General features: G+C 41.3%; 1 protein-coding gene across 5 annotated transcripts in view; it reads left to right on the top strand.

Annotated features, from left to right (window-relative positions):
* Positions 1–27,017, top strand: part of TUB (TUB bipartite transcription factor) — a 296,542-nt gene that overhangs the window by 245,278 nt on the left and 24,247 nt on the right. For 3 of the 5 annotated variants that reach the window (XM_030560444.1, XM_030560441.1, XM_030560443.1), the window contains exons 4-5: positions 5,675–5,812; positions 18,955–19,119. In XM_030560444.1, the coding sequence (XP_030416304.1) occupies positions 5,675–5,812; positions 18,955–19,119 (303 nt within the window). The remainder of the gene's footprint in view (positions 1–5,674; positions 5,813–18,954; positions 19,120–27,017) is intronic. The other 2 variants (XM_030560445.1, XM_030560442.1) reach the window with 1 other exon arrangement.

The following is a 27,017-nucleotide window of genomic DNA, read 5'->3' as shown; positions in this document are numbered from 1 at the left end:
GACAAGAATCAATGGACTTAAATTGCAGCAAGGGAGGTTTAGGTTGTACATTGGGAAAAGCTTCCTAACTGTTAGAGTGGTTAAGCACTGGAATAAATTGCCTAGGGAGGTTGTGGAATCTCTGTCATTGGAGATTTTTAAGAGCAGGTGTCATAAACAGATGGCAAAGGGTTAAGAAGCTCAGTAAACATGGTTGACACCTGACCAGAGGACCAATAGGGGGACAAGATACTTTCAAATCTTGGTGGAGGGAAGTCTTTGTTTGTGCTTTTTGTGTTGTTCATTGTTCGCTCTTGGAGCTAAGAGGGACCAAACGTACACCCAGACTTTCCCAATCATTCTGAATCAGTCTTTCATGTTTCAAAATAGTAAGTAATAGCCAGGCAAGGCGGATTAGTCTTATGTTTGTTTCCTCAACTTGTAAATGGTGTTTTTGCTGGAAGGATTTTTACCTCTGTTTGCTGTAACTTTGAATCTAAGGCTAGGGGGGGAGTCCCTCTAGTCTATATGAATCTGAGTACCCTATAAAGCATTTTCCATCCTGATTTTACGGAGATAATTTTTACCTTTTCTTTCTTTAATTAAAAGCTTTCTTTTTAAGAACCTGCTTGATTTTTCCTTGTTTTAGAATCCAAGGGATTGAGTCTGAACTCACCAGGGATTGGTGGGGGGAAAAGGAGGGGGATGGTTAATTACTCTTTGTTTTAAGATCCAAGGAGTTTGGATCTGTGTAAGCCTCTCAAGGCAACCCAGGGAGCGGAGAGTTGGGGGGGAGGAAAAGGAAGGGAATGGTTAATTTCTCCTTGTTTTAAGACCCAAGGGGTTTGGGTCTTGGGTTCCCCAGGGAAAGTTTTTGGGGAACAGAAAGTGTGCCGGATGCTAACTTCTGGCTGGTGGGAACGTTACCAGATCTAAGCTAGGAATTAAGCTTAGAAGGGTCCATGCAGGTCCCCCACATTTGTACTCTAAAGTTCAAAATGGGGGAAAAAACCTTGACAACAGGTTAAACAAACACCTTTCAGGAATTGTCTATGTAATGCTTAGTCCTGCCACAAGTGCAGGGAACTGGACTAGATGACCTCTTGAGGTCTCTTCCAGTTCTATGATTCTGTGATAATCATGCCCTAAACAAGTAAATCCGGGAACTACAAGATGCACCAATCCTTAATAATGCCAACCAATAATGCCTACATTGTAGCGTTGCACCCTCACTCCTGTGTTCACAGACAGTTTTCTCAGGTTCTTCTGAACTCTGTGGGAATTGGGGATGCAGATTCCAGGGTGGGGCCAGAAATGAGTGGCTTGTGGTTCAGAAGGGGTCTCTGGGCTGGGGCTGAGGGGTTCGGAGTGAGGGAGGGGGCTCAGCCTGAGCCCAGTGAGCCTGAGTCAGCTGACATGAGTCAGCCGCAGGTGTTTAATTGCAGCATAGACATACCCTAAGAGCTGCTCCTGCGATTTTAACTTCCTGGGCTCCTACACTATGATCTGCTCAAGCGCAGAAATACACCCACATGGATTGCATCACACAATTGGGTTCCTACATTGTAGCTTTGAGGACGTATTTGACTGAACAATCCAATGTAGATTTCTGGGCTTCAAGTAATATTTGTGTTTAAAAATAGGATATCTCAAATTGCAATGGAGTTAAATCTGGCATTATCTGCAAAATAGACATATTTTTGATCCTTGTGCATGACATATTGGGGCATTTCTACAAGGAATTATGCTCAGTTTATGAGGAACTGTGCTATTTTGAATCACTAAAGAGAAACTCCTACAGCAATTTAAATAGTAGTTTTTCCCCACATGAAGCCCTATTGAATTCAGTGGTATTCTGTGCAGGCACAGCAATCTGCCTGCTCACTACCAGTTGCAGGGGTCTTAGACTGTAATTTTTTGGGGAAGAGATTATGTCTTGCCAAGTGTTTGAACAGCACTTGGAAACTGGGACGCTAATCCTAACTGGGATCTTTGGGCATCACTTCAGTGATTCAGTTTTACAGGCCTTCTACAGAACTGGTGAAAATTGCTGATTTTTTTCAATGAAATTTAACATTTTTACCCATTTTTACTTCACTAGAGAGTTCATGTAACTCTAGGAACATCCCATGCCTTGTAAACTACTTAAAAAGTTATAGTATAGGCTATGTTGGAACAATTTTAAAATAGATCAGATAAAATTATAGTGGATCACTGTCCAAATAAATAGTAACATTCTCAAGAACCAAGAAATTACAAAGAAAGGTGCCAAGCCATTTTTATGGAGATATGTGAAAGCAGATCCAACAATTAGGCAAAAGCGAGTGCATTTATTAAACTGTTTCTTAATTTTCTTTGCTCGGTACTCATTCTAGTTTCACTTGTCATGAAATGAGAAGTGTGAGAACTTTGATAAATGGACCGAATGGTTGCCTGGTAAAGCTGAGTGAATAATTTGCAGTGAATTATGTATGTAGCTGTTTAGCCTCTTTTCCCATTTGTGCTGTTTTTTCGAGCAGATTGCAAAGTCTTCAAATGTATTCATTTTTCAAATAATCTTTATAAGCTTTTTCTTAACTCCGTGCACTGATCCAGAAGAGTTCTCTGTGGGTATTCAATATTCACTACATTGTGTGTGTTGATTAGTTTCAATTGAGATAGTAAACGTACGTGGTATTGTTTCAATTATCCAGTTGTTGCTACTGGGTGTTGGTGTGCCTTTAAATCTCATTTTATTATCTTCACCACTTGCACTTAATTGTCCCATCTTTATCAGGTCCATTCTGATGATGTGTATTCACGATGGCAACTAAACTTGAGTGCTCCATGACCTTGAGCATAAAATGGTGGAAATCTTTCAAATCCTTCCTTGAGGAGGTCACACCTCTGTGTGAATAATTAGGCATCTACTGCTGAAATTTATGTGCCAACTTTTCAAAACTAATTCATGCAGCTGCAATCCACACTAATAATTATTTAACTTCGGGTTAGTTAGGTCAAAGGATAGCTCACATGATGGGAAGTAGTTGGTCCTAAAAAGTTTGTTTTTTTAATTTTTCAGTTAGTAATAGCAGAACATTCCATCCCATTTTGATTAAGCCACATTTTAGACTCCTTCAATGGTGTTTGACCTGAATGAATAGGCATATTAAACAAAGTATTAGAATGGCTGTAGAGATCTAGCTAGTCATTGAATGTAGGTCATTTACTCACTTGTTAGGAAAATACTGAATTCTACAAACTAGATTATCAGGATCATGAAAGAAACAAAACCAGAAAAAAAACCACCCTAATTTAAAAAAGGAGAGAGACAGTTGCAAATATAGAACAGAATTACTGGGTATGTAAATTCAACTGTTTTAAAGTTTATTCACAGCAGGGGCTCTTTGCTGCCCTGGTTAGTCAGAGGTCTTCATGACTGGAGAAACAGAGCCTAATGTGCTGCCTTTCGCATTAATCTTGCCATCCTCCTTGCAGGATGGAGTGGTTGCTGCCTCTGTTCTGTCTCATGCATTATCCACAGTGTTCGGTAATGCTTTGCAAAGGGATTGCAGCCAATGAGCTTGTGACTAGTATTAGTCATTTGCTAAAGACTGTAAGTGGAATGAGGAGTTGGAGTAAAACAGCCCCATTGGCCCATCTGATTATAGGGTGACCAGATGTCCCGATTTTATAGGGACTGTCCCAATTTTGGGGTCTTTTTCTTATATAGGCTCCTATTACTCCCCACTCCCGTCCCGATTTTTCACATTTGCTGTCTGATCACCTTATCTGATCATCATCTGACTTCTGCAGATTTCATCCATCTGTTATGTACAAGTGTGTTAACAAAGGTCTCTCTAGTAAAAGAAAGAGAGCAGTTAACCCGCAGTGTGTTGTAAATTTAAGACTATTTATAGACTCGTGTGTTGCAGAAGAGGAGATGTGAGTTTGCAAATGATTTTTATACAGGTTTGGTGCTCATTTTGCCTTACTCATGTGAGGATTCTCACTGAAGTCAGTAGAACTACTCATATGTATTAGGAATCCAGGATTTGGTCCATAGTGGACTTGTCCCATAACTCGTGAAATTGAAGAGTGTTTACATCAGTGGTTCTCAACCTGTTTACCATTGTGGGCTACATATGCAGCTCTCTATGTGTTATGTGAGCTGCAGCCACACAATATATATACTAGCTGTATGGCTCTGAGGATGCCACATGGGCCACAGCTATGTGTTGATTGGCTGCAAGCCAATCAGGTTGAGAACCACTGGTTTACATCTTCTATTATAGAGACTACTGGACCACAAGTATCCTTGGGCCTGATCTGTTTACTGAGCTTCTGGGCTTTGCCAATGATATTTAAATGATCTTGTGAGTAAGCCAGTTCTTTCCTCTAGATTCCTTGCCATATGTAGCTTTTTTTCTTGAAAGAATTTTTTTGTTTGTTTCTGGTGCAGGTGAATGCATAATAATGGCATATCTGCACCTTAAAAAAAAAAAAGTGGCATGGTATGGGATACATGTCCTGCGAGGTGGATTCTATGCAGCTCTAGGGCCAGATCCTCTGCAGATGTAAAGTGTCTCTGAAGTGTCCCTAGCCTCTATTTGACAGAAGTTGGGAATGGGCAATGGGATGGGTCACTTGATGAATACCTGTTCTTGGGGTTGCCAACTTTCTGATCACACAAAACCAAACACCCTTGCCCCGCCCCTTCTCTGAGGCCCTCCCCCCCACTCACCCCATTCCCCCTTCTATTGCTCGCTCTCCCCCACCCTCACTTTCACCAGGCTAGGGCAGGGGGTTAGGGTGCGGGCTCCGGCTGGGGGTGCAGATTCCAGGGTGGGGCCAGAAATGAGTGGCTTGTGGTTCAGGAGGGGTCTCTGGGCTGGGGCTAACGGGTTCGGATTGCAGGAGGGGGCTCAGGGTTGGGGCAGCAGGTTGAGGTGCGCGAGGGAGATACATTTTGGCTTGGGGGTCAGGGATCTGGGATGGGGCCAGGGATGAGGGTCTGGGGTGCAGGAGGGTTCTGAGGGCAGGGGGTTAGGGTGCAAGAGGGGGTGAGGAGTGTGGGCTTCAGGCACCAGCCTCGCAGATCCTATTGGCCGCATTTCCTGGCCAAAGGGAGCTGCGGAGCTGGCACTTGGGGTAGGGGCAGTGCGTAGAACCTCCTTGGCTGTCCTGTACCTAGAGGCTGCAGGGACATATCGGCCGGTTCTGGGAGCCACATGGAGCCAGGGCAGGAGTTAGCTGTATACTTAAGGCACTGAGAACTATGGGGGGCAGGGGAAACAGTTATCATTATCTTATATTATTGAGCTGGCTTATGGGGCTTGATCAGTGATCAGCACTGACAGATCTTTACTACAGGGAAATGTGTTGCTCACAGTGGCTCAGCAGCGTAGTAGCATCTATGGTGGTTTTTTGGGCCTAATGCATAGCAACCAATACATTGTAGGAAGGCGAAGAATGGGAGGAGATGAAACAAGTTAACCAAAAAAACCCCTAACCTTAACAAATCTGCCAATTTAAATTCCATTGTAGCTCTGCAATTGCTTGTTTAGTTTAATTTCCTCTCTGCACAAAGATGTCAGCCAAACCTTAAATTCTGCTGCACTTGCATTCTTTTCTGTGGCTTCACAGAGTTCTCATTTCATTGTCTCTTGTTTTCCTCTCTCTTTCTCTTTTTGGTGGGTGCCCTGAACCTCTCAAGCAGTTCAGGAGGCCGAACAGGAAGATGTAAAGGTGGTAGCAGATGCTCAAGTTCCAAAATCGACTAAAAAAGCCAAGGCAGCAGCTGCAAGCTATCAAACTGGCAGCACAAGAAAGGAGAAAAAGGGGAAACACAAAGGTTAGCTGCATGCTGCTGCATATCAAACATTGGGTTGAGTGACAAGATGCTTCTGTATTTTTTAAGATTCTTTGAATGCTTGTGATGTTGTGATAGCTGGCAACTGTTTAAAACAAATATTATACAAATGCATGCACCAGATGGGAAAATTTGCACATACATATTGAAGTGAGGGATGATCAAGATTTGTCGTCCTAATCGTTTTGTAAGCCATGTGTTAATGTAGCCTGTACTAAAAGAACAAAGGAACAAAATATTAAAATAATGAGCACTTAAATTCTATAGAGATTTTAGGAAATTATCTGCTTAGAGCCATATTACACCAATTCATTTTTCAGACCTATCTGCATTTGCAGGAATCAGACTTAAATTGTAGAAATTTCTATCCAAAACTGAGTTTTAAAAGCTGTACAAATTTAGGGTCATAGCCCCTTTGAAGTCATTGGGAGTTTTGCCATTGATTTCAGTGGGGTCAGGGATTCACCCTTAGAGTGGGTCTGAAGTTATTTCAGATCCTCTGTCGGGTCAGCATACGTTTAAGTGTGTAAATAAACATCTTTATGAAATAGTTCTGGATGCTAGCTCATAGACACACATAGTACCTATCCTGAAAATGTAATATCTAAGACTGTTTTGCAAAAACAAATACCCACAATAGACAATAACAAAAGAGTTAACAAAAATGGAATTACTGCCAGTATAAGGTTTAGCAGCCGAATCACTTGAGAATAGATGGAGCAAGTGGGACGAACTGATTTAAAGTTTTATATCAATGATTTGTTGTTGGGTTTTTTTGTATATCAGTATATGTATTTACTTTTAATTAGAGACCAGATCCAAAGCCCATTAAAAACCAGTAATCTTTCAACTGACTTCAGTAGGCTTTACATCAGGCCATTATAACCTATATTGTCTGGACTCAGCTGTTTTCCCTTTTCATATATATATCTGACATTCTCTCCTTAACTTCATAGGTAAGAAGATAATTTGTATGGTCAACAATCCTGTTAATAATTAATAAAAGAAAGCTAGTTGCTAATGCCCAGATCTACAATGGGACTAGGTGTTGCAACACTGAGCATCACAATGCCTAACTATTAGGTGCCTAGAAAATCACTGGAACAACAAGGTGAGCCATAAAGCGTGAGTTGGGCACCAAGGCTCTATATATGATGTCTGGGGAGAGATGGGCATCTGAGGACGCAATCCCCAAAAGTCAGTATGCTAGGTGAGTACCTGCCTAAGATAGCGAGGGGTGTATGTCCAAAACCCCACCTCACTCACAGAGATAAGCACCTAAATCAGGGCTACAGGGAAGTCCATATTTCTGCTTGGGAACACCTCTCCTGAAGTTGAGCAGCTTTGGTGCCTAAGATGTTTCTGGTGAGAATGAGATAGGGACATGCCTCGTGCCACAGAAAATGCTCAGAGGAGGAGGCGGCACCCACATTATAACCCAGTGGTTAGAGAAATCATCTGAGATGTGGAGACCCCGGTTTCTTCTCCCCCACCCCCACCAGAGTGGGAGAATTTGAATAAAGGTGTCCCACCTCTCAGGGGAATGCTCTAACCACGGAGCTAGGGATGTGGTCTGATGTGGCGGTTCCCTCAATCTCTCCCATTCAAGCTGTTCCACTGTGGATAAATACGTAGTCATTGGAACAGGAGGACTGGATCCTGGGTCTCCCACCTCTCAGATGTCTGCCTTAACCACCAGGCTATAGACATTCTCCCTCGCCATGCCTCTTAAATATTTATTCAAAGTGGGACAATCTTCTTCAGGAGAGATTGAAGAAGCCGCCCCCCCTCCCCCCCGGCATCAGATTATTCCATAACTCAGTGGTTAGAGCACCCTCCTGAAACACAGGAGACCGAGGGGGGAATTAAACTTTTGTCTCCTACATCCCAGGTGATTGCTCTAATCACTGGGCTAACAGTTATGAGGTGGGCAGCACCACAACCTCCTCCTCTAGTCAGATTTTGAATGAGACTCAATCCGGTAGGCATGCTGAGAAGCCACCATGCTGAGAAGCCACTAGATCAGGCCACAAAGGTGACATGGCTCTCCTCTGCCTGGCTTCTCCCAATTCATAGATCACACTGGACAGTTTGACTTTGGACAGCTTAGACAGGAGATTGCTACCTCACTATGTGTCGGGATGGCTATGTGCAGAAAGTTAGGTGCTTAGGAAACTTTTACCCTAAAAACTTAGGTGCTGAGTGAGTTGAGGCTACTAAAGTGTTAGGTAGCAGCTGGGCAGGAGTTCTGTGGATCTCAATGGTGTGTCTAAACTGAGATTTAGGCACCTAGGTACCACTGTGGAGTTAGGCCTAGGGTGGTAATATATTGTACAAACCTCCTTGTCTCTTTGATATCCTGGGACCAACACAGCTCCAGCAACACTGTGTATTACTTCTAAAATCACAGTTTTATATGTATTTGCTTTTTTAAAAATTGGCTTCTGAATTGAATTTAAAAATTGCTGTTGGAATTTTAAAAAATGGGAAAGCCAATATTTCTGGACTTCAGATAAAAATAATTTATTCCAAGGCAGAAATTTGAACACTAAGTTTTGCTGGTGAGTTAAATCCTCTTAAAACTTTAAAACCTGGAAACTTTCTAATGGAAGTGCTGACTCAGCCATAGCCGAGCATTGTGCATGGTAATACATAAATCATTTTTACTGTATAATCACAAACTCTGGGCTCTAGTAATAGCCAGATTTTGACTCTGGTAATAGTCCATTTTCCTTATATGGGATTTCTGTATAATTAAAAAAGATGATATTTTGACAAATGTATATAATTTAGATTTGCATAATACTAAATTGCATATAACCGACTGCATTATATCTTTTTCTGTGCTGATTTTCAGACCATTTTCTAATCTCTTTGCTCGATGGGTGAAATTCTAGCTCCATTGAAGTTGACAGGAACTTTGCCATTGACTTTAGTGGGGCCAGGATTTCACCCCGTGTTTTCCTAGGTGCTTGTTTGCATGCTGTTGGGACCTTTGAGCATTATTGCAATAAAAATAATTATTACAGGAATGTGTTTATTAAAAATGCCTGATATGTCCTATGGGACAGTGTGTGATGGAGAATGTTCCATAATCATTGGGATTGTTTTTGCTGGATAGTTGACTCAGTGAGAAAACATTTGCTGTGTGTAGTTTAGCTGCATCACGATCAATATGTGCTGACCAGGTTTATTATCTCAGCACTGCAACTAAATTAACACTAAATTTTTGATCCTCAAAGCCTTGCTGCTTTGTTCTCAGGAAAGACTTTTTAGAAAGAAAATTCTCAAGCAGAAAAATATTGGCATATTTTAGCAGACATAGGTCATTGCAATTGTAGTAATTGCATATAGTAATAAATAGCCACATAATTTATGCTAATTAGGCACTGTAGTCTAATTTAAAGCCTTCAGTTTAGTACATACGACATTAATGAATTTGGTAATTTTTGCAAAGCTGTGTTCACTGTTTTCCTAGGAGTTTCTGGTAGTTTTCACTTACCTGAGAGATTCATTTTAAAAGAACGCTGTTAGATAGTTGAGAACTAAAATATTTGTTGTTGTTGTTGTTTTTTAAAAAAGTATATGAACTAATAGTAGCAGAAAATATTTCTCTGAATTAAGAGAATCCCTAATATAACTTTTTAACTCCAACATTGTAACACTCTGCTAGTATGAGAGTGAAACTGGCAAGTCTAATGTGACTGTGCAAGCTAAGTGAAATGTAAATAGGGTTCCATCATGTAAGCAGCTGAACAGCTTCTGGAATTGTTCAAATTCTATGGAAGTCTGTGGGACCTGGAAGAACACAGCTGTTTCCAGAGTTGCTCAGCTTCTTGCAAGATCAGGCCCATAATAAACATAAGGTGAAATGCACATAGTTGCAGAAGGTCCATGAAATCCCCATGCAGTGTGTACCTGACAGTGCAGATGGGGCACAAGCAGACCAGTTGTATAGGGGGACCTCTGTACTTCCTAGAGCCTTGGAGAAGGTGTCTTCATGCTGGTGCTGACTAGGCAAATCTTGAAGGAAAACTAGGGTCAGACTTCAATGAGGGAGCACTGGATCTTCAACTGCATGGATCCTGGTGTCCAGAAACAGCTGGATGTAGAAGCTCTGGTTTCAGAGAAACCCTGCCTGCAGTACAGGGAGGTGGATAATGGATTTTATCCCCTGCAGTGAGTTTCCTATGTGAAGCCTTCTTACTCTTGTTTTGTACGAGAAGAAGTGATTTCACCAAGTGACCATAAATGGTGGAGGTTAATTAAATCTTTCCAATTTCTTTTACCATCAGGTACCATCACATATCTTGTTCATTTAATGTGAATTAATTTACCCCAGGATTTGTATCCTCACTATGTCCCTTTTAAGCAGCGGGATGTACATTGGAAAAAGTGTGAATTCACATTGTACTCTAAAATGACATATTTTAAAGATTTCTCTGATGTTTAACAGTAGTGCAGATTACATTTCTGAGCTCATCCCTTTGTGCTAAAGAGACCAGATTTTATGAATAATCAGCTAATTCAAACCCAGTGCATTTGAATTATATATGAGCAGCACTTGAATCTCTGTTGTAATGATTGTACTCTGGGTCTTAGATGTGTAATGCTTTTCTGAGTAGCTCCAAAAATGATGAAACTATTATCAGAACAAAGTGATAAAGATGAACATGAGGGAAATATTAGGCTTAATGAGGCTGCACTGAGAGAGGGCAGGAGAAGCAGCCGTAGGATGAGACTAATTGCTTATGTAGAGCTGATGGTTGCTCCAGAGTTCTGGGTTAATAAATTTCTGTGGATTTGCTCTATGTAGTACAATGCTTAGCATCTTAGCCAAGAACTGTAACTGTTAGGGTCTTTCATACCTCACTTATGATAGTTAATGGGTATTGAGCCTGAATTTTTTTATAAGCCTCCACTTAGGGAGCAGAACTGCAAGTGCAAATAATTGTAAGCACAAACGCTAGCAGTTAATAGTGTCTTAGCTACTTGATTAAAATGACGAATCTGGTAATTAGGAATTGAAAACAAACATTTGGACCTGCAATTAATTGTTGGGTGAAAAACTGTTTTGGGCAGGGGGCGGGGAGGGTGAGGAGAGAAAAGAGGCCAGGTTATGGTCACTTTAAAACTGACCGTAAAGTACGTTTCCAATTAAACACAGTAGGACAAATTCTGTCTTGACTTATCACCCATGCAATTATGCCAGTGGAGTGCAAACTGGGAAGAATTTGTCTCGCTATATGTATCTGATTTGCAGTGTTGCCTGGAGAGGCACAAATAAATTAGAAAAATAAGTGAAATCAACAAGCACAAAGAGTTATGAAAAATGCATATTATACAGTAGTATCACATTTGTAAACACAGTTATTGGCCACAGGACTAAAGCAGACCTATAGCATAATATACATTAAACACAGACTTTTTTTTTGTAGATCTGAAATTTCTGGAAGTATTATACTCACATTAGTGTGTCTATTTTCCACTAAAGATTACTAAGAGGAGGGATTAATGTTTGCTGAAAATGTTTTTCCTGTGTCCAGTGGACTAAGTGGAAACAAACAGGAGACAGATAAATAACTTTTTTACAAATACTCAAGCCCATGATTTAACTCTAAAGCAAAAATATAGTAAAGATATTTAGGAGCAAGTAAATTTTATGATGCTAAATCCACAAATCTCTCATACGTGGCATATAAATGATTTAGGGGTCGCTGCACTGGTGCATTAAGTGCCATGGGAAACTTTATAGGGGTTTTGAAACCTAAATCTGCAATCTGGAGGTATTTCATTGCCCAAATAAAGAACATCCTTCCATCTCTCTCTCACACTTTTTCTTTTTGTCTTTTATGTTCAGTTTATTTAATTTATTCAGTTGGCTTTTCTGGGTGTAGTCCTATCTGTTTGTGTGTGTCTGCCACAAAATGTTCTCTTTGTCAGGATGGTTATTCCGTTTTTCCCTTCCCCCATGGTTTATTTCATCCTTGTTTCTTCCCTCTGTTTTTCTTCCATTCGTTTTGTATGAATAGCCCCTCCTGTCCCATCTCTACATAATATAGGGAGCTGTGTTGGCCTGAAGTTGAGTGTAAGGAAATCATTATGGTCTCTGGTGCCAAACCAGGCACTCCTTAGCATATAGACAGTGGAAGAGTAGTCACTCCTGGAGCAGTCTTCATCTTGGCAAGACCTACATAGAAGAATGGCTAACAAATATTGTCAACAATAGAATGGAACATTCCCAAATTTAAGTTTAGTGATTTTTTTTTCTGAATCAAATGTCATAGTTGTTGGTCCAAAAAACACCTTGGAGAATGCACACATGTTGAACAAATAACTCTCAAAATTCTGGCAACTGGAATGTATGTTAAGAATTATGCTGGTCCTCAAAGTGGACGAATAGATGTTTTGTTTTACACTTTTTTGTTTTAAAAATATTTCACTTCTTGGCAGAATTCTTCAAATGCAAAATTTTAACCCACAGTGATATTTTTTTTATATGGCTCAGTTGAAAATTCTTAAAAGGTATTTTCAAAAGAGAACCTGAGCCATACCTGTATTATTGTAATCTATTGAACAATGTCTGAGATAGTACTTCTAAAAATAATACTGAATTATGTACTGATAGGTGCAAGACTAGTATTGGTGGTGGAATTGTGAGTAGTACTTTATCTCATCATAGTTCCAAAAGTAAGCCTTATATTCAGCTGTTATTTGGCCTGTTTAGCTTAAAACTATGAATCAGCTGAGGAAAATGTAAACTCAAGGTTTGTACTGAATGAAATCCTTTAAAGGTTGAAAATCCTTTTTGTTCTGATGAGAGCTTAATAAAAACAGCTTTTTTGAGGATTCACTTTGTTGATAAACTCAAAATCTCTCTCTTTGATTGCAAAGCAGGCCAGCATTCCTTTGAAGTATTCTACTGCCACCCTCAAGTCAGACACAGAGCAGCTTTGCAATACTTCAGAATAGTAATTTGCAAATGTGTCCCCACAGTACACACTAATGTTTTCAATGTAATAGATATCACTGAGAATTCCAGATCAGACTGTTAGCTCATTTAACCTGGTATCTCATCTCTGAAGCCTTGTCTAAAGAAATTCCCACCGTTACTAAACACCAGTTCAACTCCATTGCTGTCAGCAACTTTATAGAGGAAGGATGGTCTTGTGGTTATATGCACAAGACTGAAACTCAGTGAATTTAAAGTTCAGTTCTCTGCTCTGCCATGGATGTCCTTTTTGACTTTGGGCAAGTCCCCAGAGCTGATTCAGCAAAATGCTTAAGCCTATGCTTAAAGTTCAGTATGTGAGTAATCCTGTCACTTAATGGAACAACTCAACATGCTTAACTTCAAGCACATGCTTAAGTGCTTGTCTGGATCAAAGCCTGATTTCTCTGTACCTCAGCATCCCATCTGTAAAGCAGGGATTGTGCTACCCCATCAGTTAGCTTTGTTAGGTCCATCTGAAGTGCCTTTTAGACTTGTTTCCTAAGTTAGTTCATGAATGTCCTATGAAGAAAGAATTACTTTATTAAATAAAAATAATTCTTTTTAAGTTGATTTAAAAATAAAATTAGCTAAAATTAAGTGTTTCAGGAGCTTGGGGGTTTTCATGCTAATTGAGTACAATAACGCTTCTCTTATAGTAAAATAATTTGGTCATAATTCTTTCCTATAGTATTGTAGCATTTTTAGATCTACATGCATGATTATGTTAAAAAAACCCAAGAAAATGGGACATTTGCTTGAAATCTTTTCACAACAAAATATTTGAGTGTGGTTTGCAAAATGTGAATAAATATGGTTTGATTTTCTTCTGGGTAGATCCAGTTATTAGGGATTCATATCATATATAGCTAATGTTTTGGAGAACTGACTCACTGTGCTTATGCCCATAATGCATTTCTGCCTACAGTCATTTTCAGGCTGTAGTACTTTAATACTTTTTAAAATGTGTGGTTGCTACTGTCACTTTTGGAACCTGTGACTAATTTATTCAGGTTTAATGGAGAATAATATGAGAGACAGTGTTCATGTTTACTACTGATAGATAACTATACAGGATAATATCTGTCTCCATATTATGTGTAGTGCTTAGGTTTTATTTACTTGCTCTTCTGAAACCACTGTACATAAACATCATCTGGTTGTGCATTTGATATCTATTCTTTTTCTTTCCTTCTTTCTAAAATATTTTTTCCTGATGATCTCTTGAACAATTAAAGCTTTAAAGCGATCATTTTAACCTGTAAGTCTTTAAATTCCCATTCTTCCATAACATGATTTCAATTTTCAGTGATGAAATCTAGCAAAAGTATTTCTAGAGAGCCCATCTGGATAATATCTAAGTTCTGTCAAAATTGGTAGATCCCAAATTTGACCTTCTGTACGTTTGTTTTCTCACATCTGATCTTAAAGCTCACTGAATACTTTCTGTGTATTCCCAAAACAAATGCTTTTATTATAATAATTGTTTAACACATTATTTAATATTAGTTTTAATTATAGCCAAATTATTGGAAACTCTCCAGTAAAAAACCAGTCAGCTCGTGGAATACATATGTGGAATAAATACCAACCCTGCTGTTCTTTCCCAATGACAGCTTTCACGGGCTTCAGAATTGCAACTGTAGAAACAGGTCTCAATTTCAATTTTCCAAAAATGCATTATCATTACTAAATCAAGGGAGGCTGAAGAGATTTAAAAATTAGGAAAAATATGTTGATCAGACCTTATGAAGGTAACATTAGGTCTAGTGCAACATCACAAAGTCCATGAAAACTTAGACTGGGAAAACTGATTTGCCTCATGTGCATCATGAACATTAAGCAAAATTTCTTATAGATCCCTTTCCAGTGATTACAGTAACAGATCCCCTGTTTCCTATTGTAATTGTTTGTTTCCTTCCACTGCAAGAGAGAAGCTGTAATTGTTTCAGTCTCTGGTTGTAGTCATGTTCTGTTCAGAAGTCTGAGCTTCTGTCAAAAAAAAAATAGTGTAGTAACCAGTCTATAAAAATGAATGTCATTCTAAAATCATAATAAATAATAGACTTTATAGCTTATGAGCTCTTCAGAGAAGGAACTGTTTCTTGTGTGTTTGAATAGTGCCTAGAACATTGCACATGCTACTAAAATATATGTAATGCCAATTTCTCATAGGCTGGAAATGCCAGAAGAACAGCCTTTCTCATGATCTCTGGGCTTCAGCTTCTGGTCTCAGATGAAACCAAGAAGTGCAAAGACATGAAAATGTCAATTTTAACCAAAGTGTTCTCTCTCTCTTTCTCTCTCACTCAAAGTATTTAGGTCAGATCAATTTTTTTTCTGCCCTGGTTCACCCACTCTTGATGAATAATATGAAGAATTCTGCTTTCAGCATTATTTTAACATGAACGCAGAGACTTCTACATCAAGGAAGCTGCATTCTGCATTTAGGAGACACAGTGGAAAATTCTGCCTCCCGGCTCTGAAGACTTTACTTTCTTCTTTCTCACAGCCCACTTGTCTGCCTTTGCCACCTTAAATCCATGTTCTCCAACCACTGAAGTTACAGGAGACTGTTAACTATAAATATGATTTCCTCCCCCAACCCCTGCCCAATAAGCCACTTTTTTGGTATGTGGGTAGAAGGAGCAGGAGTCCACAAACCCTAGAAAGTGAGGAATGTAGAGAGAAGGATCCATCCTGAAATGGTAATAGAAAATGAATCTCAGGATTGCACAGCTTTTGAAATGCTTCAAGAAATCAGATGGGTGACGGTACATTTACATTGTGTGTGTGTGTGTGTGTGTGTATATATTACACATACACTCTCTCATTTTCACTTAAATAGGAATAATCCTTATGTGAAGATGCGCTCTTCCTGAACACGCGCTCTTCCTGAACACTTCCTTTGCTGTGTTAGCCTTTCAGCGTCAGTCATCTTGAAATATTTTTGTCCAGTATTCCCCATTATTAACATTGTAGAGAATTTTGTTTCACATTTGTCTTTTCTTTTTTTCTGGTTACATCTTCCATCCCCAGGAGGGAGTCAGCTCCTGGGATAGGTTTTAGTGTGTAATAACACCCTCTACTAGTAATGCATTCCTCTGAATGCTGAAATTGATTTTCCTCCTCTTAATGCGTGACGAGCCAGTGTAATGTTTGTCCCAATGCCTAATATGTGATGGCTCTGACAGCATGGGATGGGAACACAGTTGTTTTGTGTATGTCAGAAGCAGCAACTCTAGCATGATTAAACTGAACTATATAATGTCATTGGAGGCATTTAATTTGCCACAGATCAAGGTCTGCTTGGGAGGAAAGTGACCAATATTTTTTAAAATTGGATGTCTAAAATTAGGTACAAACATAGGTGGGTAAATAAATGGCTAGATAAGCAAAAGTGATGAGCATCCCACTGCCCCATTAATTTCAATGGAACTGGTGGGTACTCGGCACTTTTGAAAGTCAGGCGTCTAGTTTAGAAGCCTAACTTTAGACATCAGTTTTTTAAAATATTGGTCAGTGAGTCTGTGTATGTGTAGGGACATAGGAATTGCCAGAGTGGGTTAGACCAGTGGTCCATCTATTCCAATATCCTGTTGTGACATTAAGAATAGTGCAAGGGCCACAGGTACCCAGATATCTGGTAATGAATTGCAGCTGGCTTAACCAATTCACGTGTACTCCAGTTCTTTAATGTCATAAAATATATCTGATAGGTGTTACACAAGGTGTCAGTGAAAAAGCTCATGACTCACTGGTTATTAATATTATTACATAATGTAGGTGCAAGCAACTGATGCAAAGTGATGGACATAAACTGAAATTATAGTTCTTAAAATGTATTTGCCAGCCAAGACAAAGGAACAGTTGAAGAGGAACAATTAGTAGCATTCACTCAGTTCCATCTGACCATGCTTGACTAGTTTTTTCAGCCAAAGCTATTAAAGAGCTGGCGTTCATCCCACAAACGCCAGCCATTAGTAATGGTTACCAGTTCTCCTCTCCGTTGCTTATTAAAGAACCTTGTGGAGCCGCAACCTTACAGAGGCTTTTATTATTTACTATATCTATAAATATTATAATAGCTTTTATTAATGTAAAAGTGTATTTTTATGTGGCTGACATAGTACGCAATGGCGCTAAATCTTAACTAGGAGTTACAATCTAGTTTACAATCTAATGTTGATAATTTGCTATCCTGGCAAAAATGAAATTGGCTTTCTATAGGAGAGAACTAGACCAATCAGGGATTTATTTATAGTTGAGGGAAGAAAACCAGGTAAATAGTCCCACTCTGAACACACTCTTCTGAGCCAGGGAATGTATTGTTCTTTTCCTCTCCATATTTTGTTCTAACTGGGATTTTTTTCAGGTTTTGGCCACCTCTAGACATTGCTTGACCATGACAATACCTCCAAGAGTTAGAGGATGCAGCATGGTCTAATGAACAGGAAGCACTAGACTGAGCGTCTGCTGACTTAAGTTCTATTTCTGAACTTGAGCTTGGGCGAGTTATTTCATCTCTCTGATTCTGTTCCCCGTCCTACCATTTGTCTATTTTGACTGTAATCTCTTTTGAGGATAGACTTTCTTATAATGTGTATGTACAGTGCCTAGCATAATGATCTCAGTTGGGGTCTCCAGATGCTGCTGTAATACAAATAGTAAATTCATAGACTTAAGGCCAGAAGGGACCATCATGGTCTTCTGGTCTGACCACCTGCACGTTGCAGGCCACAGAACCTCACCCACCCACTCCTGTACTAGACTCATAACCTCTAGCTGAGTTACTGAGGACCTCAGATTATGATTTAAAGTCTTCGAGTTACAGAGAACCCATCATTTACTCTAGTTCAAACCAGCAAATGTCCCATGCTTCACGCTGCAGAGGAAGGTAATAAACCCCCAGGGACTCTGCCAGTCTGATCCTGGGGGAAAATTCCTTTCTGACCCCAAATATGGTGATCAGTTAGATCCTGAGCATGTAGGCAAGACCCATTAGCCAAACACCTGGGAAAGAATTTACTGTAGTAACTCATAGCCCTCCCCATCTAGTAGCACATCTCTGGCAGTTTCCTACATGCCATTATAGGCAACCTTATCTACCATCCCCTCCATAAACTTACCAAGGTTAGTCTTGAAACCAGTTAGGTTTTTAAATAATAATACAATAATACAATAGAGTTTTTAATAGTATAATATTGCTCTGTTTATAAACATCAACATACAGAGTTGAGTAACAAAATCTTTGTGCCTAAATAACCATTTTAGGCACCTACTGACTGATTTAGGAGCCTAAATATGGCATCCAATACCTTAAACAGATGGGGTCTTTCTTCAGAAGAGTGATTCGGTATAATACCCATTTGGGTCCCTGCTGACACATGAACAGTTTGGTGGAGTCCAGCCTTGAAGAAGCAAGGGTCACAATAGTTTAATTGAAAAAATCCGCAAGTGTGAACATTTTTAAACATATCTATTAGAAGTTTTTAACAAACTGCTTGAAATTGTTTTAGTATGTGAAATTCAACTTGTCACTCATATTTAGCATTATGTGCTAAAAGTCTCAACTATGTCTGTGTTATATCCCCAGAATACACTTGAAAATGAGGTGCTTAGACCTCATGGAAATGGATATGCTATACTCAAAGGTTTGAAGGCTAGAAGTGGAGAAATCTCCAAACCATTCTCTCTTGCGCTGCTCTCACACAGAGAGACACACTTTCCATTTGCTTCAACAGTTCAGAAAACCAGTACTGCTGTAAAATAGCTTTTACACAGAGGGCCTCAGTAAACTCTACACCATCTTCAAAAAGAATATTTGTTGAGGCGGTGTCACCTACGGACAGTCTGAAGCTGAGTGGTTGTGCTCAATGAATTCCCATGCATACCAATACGTGGAATACTCTATTCCAGGTCACAGAGCTAGTCTGATCTCTGAGGACAAATCAAAAAGCTTGGGAGTTCAAATGAGTTGTTTGTCTTGAAGACTATTTTAGTCATGAAAATGTAATTGCAGATGGACTGCTGAGCTTTGTTTCTTAGATAGGATGTCATGTAAGTATTTCAGAGCTGATATTGATTAGCTTTTCAGTAATTCTTTGACTAGGCTTTTGCTGTTGTCTGACAGGAATTGATGGCCCTGCTGCATTTCAAGCTGATGTTCAGGAGGTAGGAAGCCAAATTCAGATTCTTACTGTCGGGCAGTCTAGCCACAGTGAAGATGATGGAGAGATGATGGCTAGTGGCCAACAACAAAGCAGGCAGGACCTTAGAGTAACAATGCAGAAAAAGGGTAAGTAGCCAAAACTACCTACTTACGCTCCTTGTTATTTGCTCTGTTTTTAGGCTCCTTCTACTCCCAGTGGTAGCTTGGTCCTAAACTAAGGCATAGACATGTTTTTTCACCATTTCACTTGAGGTTCTTCCTTCAATGAATCATCATTATCCTTCCCTTATTGCTCCATTGTTTTACCTCCATAATTGTAATGGAATTCCCCATTGGCCCAAGCAGCAAGAGACCTACGTATGCTCTGGGACATGGCTTTCCCATACTCAGTGCAATGTTGCTTTCAAGGTGGCAGGTGTTAAAGTTTTACAATCTGAATGGCAGGATGATAGAAATCACGTACTTAAGCATAACAAAAGGACTTGTAATGGCCACATTTAAATTAGAGGCAGAATATTAAGTGTGGTTGTAGTATCAATTCACAAATTCACATCTAACGTTTATCATCCTAAAGGTGAAAATGACAGAACTGTATTCTGCAGCACTTCTTGGCAGCATACTTCTCAAATGTTCAGAGTTTTTTTCAAGGACAGCCCTGACTGGGGATGAAATGAGTGTGTGTGTGTGTATCTGTCTCTCCCTTTCTGCAACAGTATTCTCTCCTATCAGACAGCAGCTTAGGAGGAAATAAATCCTAAAATCTTCACAATGCTTTTCTGAAGCCTTAATGGCTCTGCTTCTTCAGCATGCAACCTTTGAAGTTAAGATGGCTTTGACCAAAGCTGCTCTACAGAGAGAAACTGGTGCTTTAAAGATATACACATAGTCCACAAAGCAACATTTAAGTGAGAACTTGACTTGTTTAGAATAGACTGTTCTTTTCAAAATGCCAGTTTCATTTTGTAGAGCAGCTCTCACTGAGGGCTGGTCTACACTGCGGGAGGAAATCAATCTTAGATACGCAACTTCAGCTACGTGAATAACGTAGCTGAAGTCGAATATCTAAGATTGGATTACTCACCCGTCCTCACCGTGCGGGATCGATGTCTGCGGCTCCCCCTGTCGATTCCGCAACTCCGTTGGGGTTGGTGGAGTTCCGGAATCGATATAAGTGCGCTTGGGGATCGATATATCGTGTCTAGATGAGACACGATATATCGATCCCCGAGCAATCGATTTTAACCCGCCGATTCGGCGGGTAGTCTAGACGTAGCCTGAAATTCATTATCTTAAATGCTTCACACTGTGGATGTGAGCGACTCAGCCTAAAATAAACACATTTCCTCCAAGTGTGAAGTTTCCTGAGAGAGACTGATTTGACTAAGAAGTTCCCCGTGTATTGGTTGCCACTTAAATACATGGCTCAAACTGTTTATAAGACAGTCACCTTGCTCAGAAAAGTTGGTTGATTTAGAAATTATAAATTAGAGCTGGGTGAGAACATTTTCTGTTTCCTGAAAAGTTTTGCGAGTTAGAAAAAAAATTCTGTTCCAAAACAGAAGGAAAACAAAAAAAAAATGAAATTTGCTATGAAACCAAATTCCAAACAAAATATTTCATTTTGAAAAAAATCAAAACTTTTTTCTGATTTTAACATTTGTTTACATTTTTAATAATGTAAAATAAAAGAAATTTCAAATAAAAATAATTTTGAAGTTAAAAATAGAAATGTTTCATTCTGAAAATGTCAGAATAGAATGTTTCATTTTTTTTCCTTGAAAGGAAATTTTGTCAAAATAGAAATTTTTCCGCAAAACATTTTGCTTTTGATGAATCGACATTTCCTTAGGGAAAATGTTGTCTCAGGAAATTTCTGCCCAGATCTAATTATAAAACAACTTTTAAGTTGGGTCAAACTACTGGAGTTTATTAATTTGGGTTGGTCTCTTTTTTGATATTAAAAAGTATTAAAACTGGCATACTTGGTAGAGAGTAAAGGTTTGTCTACCCTGCATGCATCTTATGGGGCCATTCAGCATACATACCTAGCCAGTTTGAACTTTAGCGTCCAAAAGTGGGGACCTACATGGACACTTCTAAGCTTAATTTCTAGCTTAGATCTAATAGCGCTGCCACCAGCCAAAATATAGTGTTTGGCACACTTTCTGTTCCCCCAAAAGCTTCCCTGGGGAACCCAAGACCCAAACCCCTTGGGTCTTAAAACTAGGAGAAATAAACTATCCCCCCTCCTTTTCCCCTCCCCGAGTTACCCTGAGAGGCTGCACTGATCCAAACTCCTTGGATCTTAAAACAGAGAGGAATTAACCTTTCCCCTCCCCCTCCTTGCCCCCCACCAATCCCTGGTGAGTTCAGACCCAATCCCCTTGGGTCTTAAACAAGGGGGAAAAATCAATCAGGTTCTTTAAAAAGAAAGCTTTTAATTGAAGAAAGAAAAAAGTGAAAATTATCTCTGTAAAATCAGGATGGTAAATGTTTATAGGGTATTCAGCTCATATAGACTAGAGGGACTTCCACCCCACCCCCCAGCCTGAGATTCAAGTTACAGCAAACAGAGGTAAAATGCTTCCAGGAAAATACACATTCACAAGTTAGAAAACAAACATAAGACTAATCCACCTTTTCTAGCTAGTACTTACTATTTTGAACATGAGAGACTGTTTCAGAAAGATTGGAGAAACCTGGGGTGCACATCTGGTCCCTCTTAGCCCCAGGAGCGAACAACGAACAAAACAAACAGCACAAACAAAGACTTCCCTCCACCAAGATTTGAAAGTATCATGTCCCCCCATTGGTCCTCTGGTCAGGTGTCAGCCAGGTTCACTTAGCTTCTTAACCCTTTACAGGTAAAAGAGACATTAACCCTTACCCATCTGTTTATGACACGCCCCCCAAATCTCAGACAGTGTGGAACCACACTGGCTGTGATTTCTTCCTAGAACTTTAGAATAAACAGATTAATAAAACACATGCACCTCTACATATACTACTAATTATGTAAACTACAAGATTTTCCACATTTCAAGGACAATTTCTAACCAGTTGATTCTGGGAAACTTTCAAGAGAGAGTGCATCAGCTGCTTTTGTTAGAAGCTCCTGAAATGTGTTGAATTTCAAAATCAAAATCTTGGAGAGCTAAACTCCATTGAAGAAGTTTCTTGTTGTTTCCCTTGGCAGTATGAAGCCTCTTTAGCGCAGCATAGTCGGTTTGTAGCTGGAACCGCCGTCCCCAAACATATGGGCGTAGCTTTTCCAGGGCATACACAATGGCGTAGCATTCTTTTTCACTGATTGACTAGTGGCTTTCCCTCTCACACAGTTTCTTGCTGAGAAACATGACAGGATGGAAGTTTTGATCTGGTCCTTCCTGCATTAAAACTGCTCCCACACCGCGCTCAGATGCATCTGTGGTTACTGGGAATGGTTTGTCAAAGTCTGGGGTCCTTAGGACGGGGTCAGACATGAGTGTCGCCTTAAGCTAGGGAAAGGCCTTCTGACACTCATCAGTCCACTTAACTGCATTCAGCTGGGTCTTTTTGGTCAGGTCTGTTAGGGGGCAGTGATTTGGCTGTAGTGTGGTACAAATCACCTGTAATACCCGGCCAAGCCTAAGAAGGATTGGATCTGTTTCTTTGACTTTGGGACAGGCCACTTTTGGATAGCATCCACCTTGGCCTGTAGGGGGTTTATTGTTCCTTGACCCACCTGGTGTCCCAGGTAAGTCACTTTGTTTTGACCTATTTGGCACTTTTTAGCCTTAACAGTTAGTCCTGCCTGCCTGATGCGCTCTAAGACTTTTTCCAGGTGTTCTAGGTGTTCGGGCCATGAATCAGAAAAAATGGCCACATCATTGAGGTAGGCAACTGCATATTCTCCCAATCCTGCTAGGAGACTATCTACAAGTCTTTGGAAGGTGGCGGGTGCATTTCGCAGCCCGAAAGGAAGCACATTAAATTCATACACTCCTGCATGGGGGATGAAGGCTGACCTTTCTTTGGCAGGTTCATCTAGTGGTACTTGCCAGTACCCCTTGGTTAAGTCTATTGTAGAGATGAACTGGGCATGTCCCAATTTCTCCAGTAGCTCATCGGTGTGTGGCACTGGATAGTTGTTGGGACGAGTTACAGCATTTAGCTTACGGTAGTCCACGCAAAAGCGTATTTTCCCCATCTGGTTTGGGTACCAGAACCATTGGAGATGTCCATGCACTGGTAGAGGAGCAGATTATACCCATCCGTAGCATGTTTTGGATCTCCCGTTCTATAGCAGCTTGGGCATGAGGAGACACCCAGTAGGGTGGGGTTCTAATTGGGTGAGCATTACCTGTGTCAATGGAGTGGTATGCCTGATCAGTCCATCCTGGGGTGGCTGAGAACAATGTGGCGAAGCTAGTGCACAGCTTCTTGATCTGTTGCTGCTGCAGACGTTCCAAGGTTGTGGAGAGGGTCACCTCTTCCACGGCACCGTTACTTTTTCCTTCGTAGTAGACACCTTCAGGCCACACAGCGTCATTGTCTCCCTGGGCTTTAAATTGACAAACCTTTAAGTCTCTGGAATAAAAGAGCTTGAGAGAATTAACATGGTACACTTTAGGCTTTAGGGAGGAGGTGGGAAACGCTATGAGATAGTTAACAGCTCCAAGACGCTCTTGGACCATGAATGGCCCTTCCCATGATGCTTCCATCTTATGGGCCTGTTGCGCCTTCAAGACTATAACCTGGTCTCCTACCTTGAAGGAACGCTCTCTGGTATGTTTATCATACCAGGCCTTTTGCTCTTCCTGAGCATCCTTTAGGTTTTCTTTAGCAAGAGCTAAAGAGTGTCGGAGGGTGCTTTATAGGTTGCTTACAAAGTCTAGAATGTTAGTTCCTGGAGAAGGCATAAACCCCTCCCATTGCTGCTTCACCAACTGTAATGGCCCCTTAACCTCGTGGCCATACACAAGTTCAAACGGTGAAAACCCTAAACTGGGATGTGGTACAGCCCTGTAGGCAAAAAGCAACTGCTGCAACATTAGGTCCCAATCATTGGAGTGTTCATTTACGAATTTACGTATCATGGCCCCCAAAGTTCCATTAAACCTCTCCACCAGGCCATTGGTTTGATGGTAGTAAGAAGCGGCAACCAAGTGATTCACCCCATGAGCTTCCCACAGATCTTTCATGGTTCCTGCCAGGAAATTAATTCCTGAATCTGTAAGGATGTCGGAGGGCCAACCTACCCTGGCAAAAATGTCTGTTAAGGCTTGGCACACAGTTCTAGCCCTGGTGTTGCTTAGAGCTACTGCTTCCAGCCATTGGGTAGCAAAGTCCACGAAAGTCAGTATGTACTGCTTTCCTCTGGAGGTCTTTTTTGGGAAAGGACCCAGAATATCCACAGCTACTCACTGAAATGGGACCTCAGTTATGGGGAGTGGCTGGAGAGGGGCTTTGACCTGGTCTTGGGGCTTTCCCACTCTTTGGCACACCTCACAAGACCGGACATAATTGGCAACGTCCTTGCCCATCCCCTCCCAGTAGAAGGACTTCCCCAACCTGTCTTTGGTTCTGTTAACCCCAGAATGGCCACTGGGATGATCATGGGCTAAGCTTAAGAGCTTTCCCCGGTACTTAGTTGGAACAACCACTGTTTTTGAGGATGCCAGTCTTCCTGGTGTCCACCAGAAAGAGACTCCTTGTATAAAAGTCCTTGTTCTACAACAAACCGGGATCAGTTAGAAGAACTGAGAGGCGGTGGGGTGCTCCGTGCCACTGCCCAAGCTTTTTGAAGGCTGTCATCTGCTTCCTGCTCAGTCTGGAACTGTTCCATTGAGGCTGGAGACACCAGTTCTTCCTTAGACTGTGGACTTGGGCTTGGTCCCTCTGGAAGCGATGTAGGTGATGGGGTTGTTTTCGTTGATGGTGAACTGCTCTCCGCTGGTGCACTATGTGATATTTCAGGCTCTGGCTGAGCCTCTTGGGTAGGGTTGTCTGCTGCTTCTGCCAGTTCAGGCTCGCTGGCACCCTCTGGCGTTGGGGTTGGAGATGTGTTTGCAAGTGCTGGCAACGGTTCTGATGCTAGTTGCTTTTCCAGTTCCGGTTCTGGGACTGGATGCACTGTGGCTGTTGCAGTCGTTGGCAGGGGATCCGGGTCCACCACCTCTGTCTGGGTCTCTGGTAACACAGACGGGGCCCTTGTGGACGGTTCAGGAACAGGGATGGGTCTGGAAGCTTGCCTGGCTTGGCTGCGCATAACCATTCCCACCCTCTTGGCCCACTTTACCTGGTTGGCCAAGTCTTCCCCCAGTAGCATGGGGATGGGATAATTGTCATAGACTGCAAAAGTCCACCTTCCTGACCAGCCTTTGTACTGGACAGGCAGTTGAGCTGTACGCAAGTCTACAGATTTTGACATGAATGGGTAAATTGTCACATGGGCCTCTGGGTTGATGAATTTGGGGTCCATTAAGGATTGGTGGATAGCTGACACTTGTTCCCCGTGTCTCTCCACGCGATAACCTTCTTTCCGCCCACTCTCAAAGTTTCCCTTCGCTCCGAGGGTATTTGAGAGGCATCTGGGCCTGGGGATCTTTGGTGTGATGGTGGTGTAATGAACTGCACTCGGTTGGGGTTCTTGGGGCAGTTGGCCTTTATATGTCCCAGTTCATTACATTTAAAGCATCGCCCAGCTGACTGATCACTGGGCCGAGGTGGGTTGCTGGAGACTGGTGAGGTGGGACAATATGGAGTCTGGGGCTTTCCTTGGGTTGTAGGTGAGGTCTTGGGTTGCCCTCGGTGATAGGGTTTATTGTCTGTTTGCCCCCTGTGATATTCGCTCCCCTTGATAGTAGCTTTTTTCTTTTCTGCCACTTCCACCAATCTGGCTCCAATCTCCCCCGCCTCGGTTACAGTTTTGGGCTTCCCATCTAGGATGTACCTTTCTATTTCCTTAGGAACACCCTCTAAGAACTGCTCCATTTGCATTAGGAGGGACAGCTCTGGCAGGGATTTAACATTTGCTCCTGATATCCAGAGCTATAACTAGGCATTCCAATTCTTTCCAATGTGGCAGGCGTGTCAAGTAAATGACACATCTGGTTTGCACCTTAGGGCTTTGAACCGCTGACAGGCATGCTCAGGTGTTAGCCCCATTCTGATTCTGGCCTTGGTTTGAAAAAGTTCATAATCGTTCATGTGTTCCTTAGGTATTTCAGCCGCCACCTCTGCTAAGGGTCCACTGAGCTGTGGCCTTAGCTCTATCATGTACTGGTCTGCAGAGGTGTTATACCCATGGCAGGTCCTTTCAAAATTTTCTGAGAAGGCCTCAGTGTCATCACCTGCCTTGTAGGTGGGAAATTTCCTGGGATGAGGAACAGTACCTGGGAGAAGGGTTGTTAGGGTTGGCTGTGTCATTCTGCTTAGCCTTTGCTAACTCCATGGCCTGCTGGTGGGCCTCCCTTTGGATCTCCAACTCTTTTTGTTTAATCTCTCTCTCTCTTCTGTGGGCAGCCTTTTTCGCTTGTTCTTCTCTTCTGTGGGCCGCTTCTTCCTTGGCTTTTTCTGCATTAATTAGTTCCATCCGTCTCTTATGTTCGTTGTCTCTCTCTGCTGCTTCTAACTTTGCCAGTTCCTGTTTAATGGCTTCCTTGGAACTCATTGTTCCTGCTTTCTTGTGTTGACTGCCCCCTCTGCAGCTTACTGACTGCTTGGTTAACAGAGATTTTCTAACTTTTTATGCCTGAGAGCTAGAAAGAAAAACAACAATTCACTTGCAAATGCCTTTTGCTGGTTGTCTGCTGCTCACAGCTCGAGCCTCCTTTTACAAAGACCCTTGTTAAAAAACTTAACACCTCTGCCCTCAGGCTGCCTTCCAAACAGCCAGAAAGAAGAGAGAAAAAAACTCACTGGCTATGGTTCTTAAAAACAATCCCCTCTAGCCTGCTTTCAAGCAGCTAGAAAGGAGAGGGAAAAAAAAATCCTACTGGCTTTTGGGTCCTAGAAATCCCAGCGCTGCCACCAGGTCAAGG

The sequence above is a fragment of the Gopherus evgoodei genome, chromosome 4 (genome assembly GCF_007399415.2).
Source record: "Gopherus evgoodei ecotype Sinaloan lineage chromosome 4, rGopEvg1_v1.p, whole genome shotgun sequence".
Taxonomy (NCBI): domain Eukaryota; kingdom Metazoa; phylum Chordata; order Testudines; family Testudinidae; genus Gopherus; species Gopherus evgoodei.
Note: the sequence above shows the minus strand (reverse complement) of the source record. Positions and strands in the feature narration are given on the sequence as shown.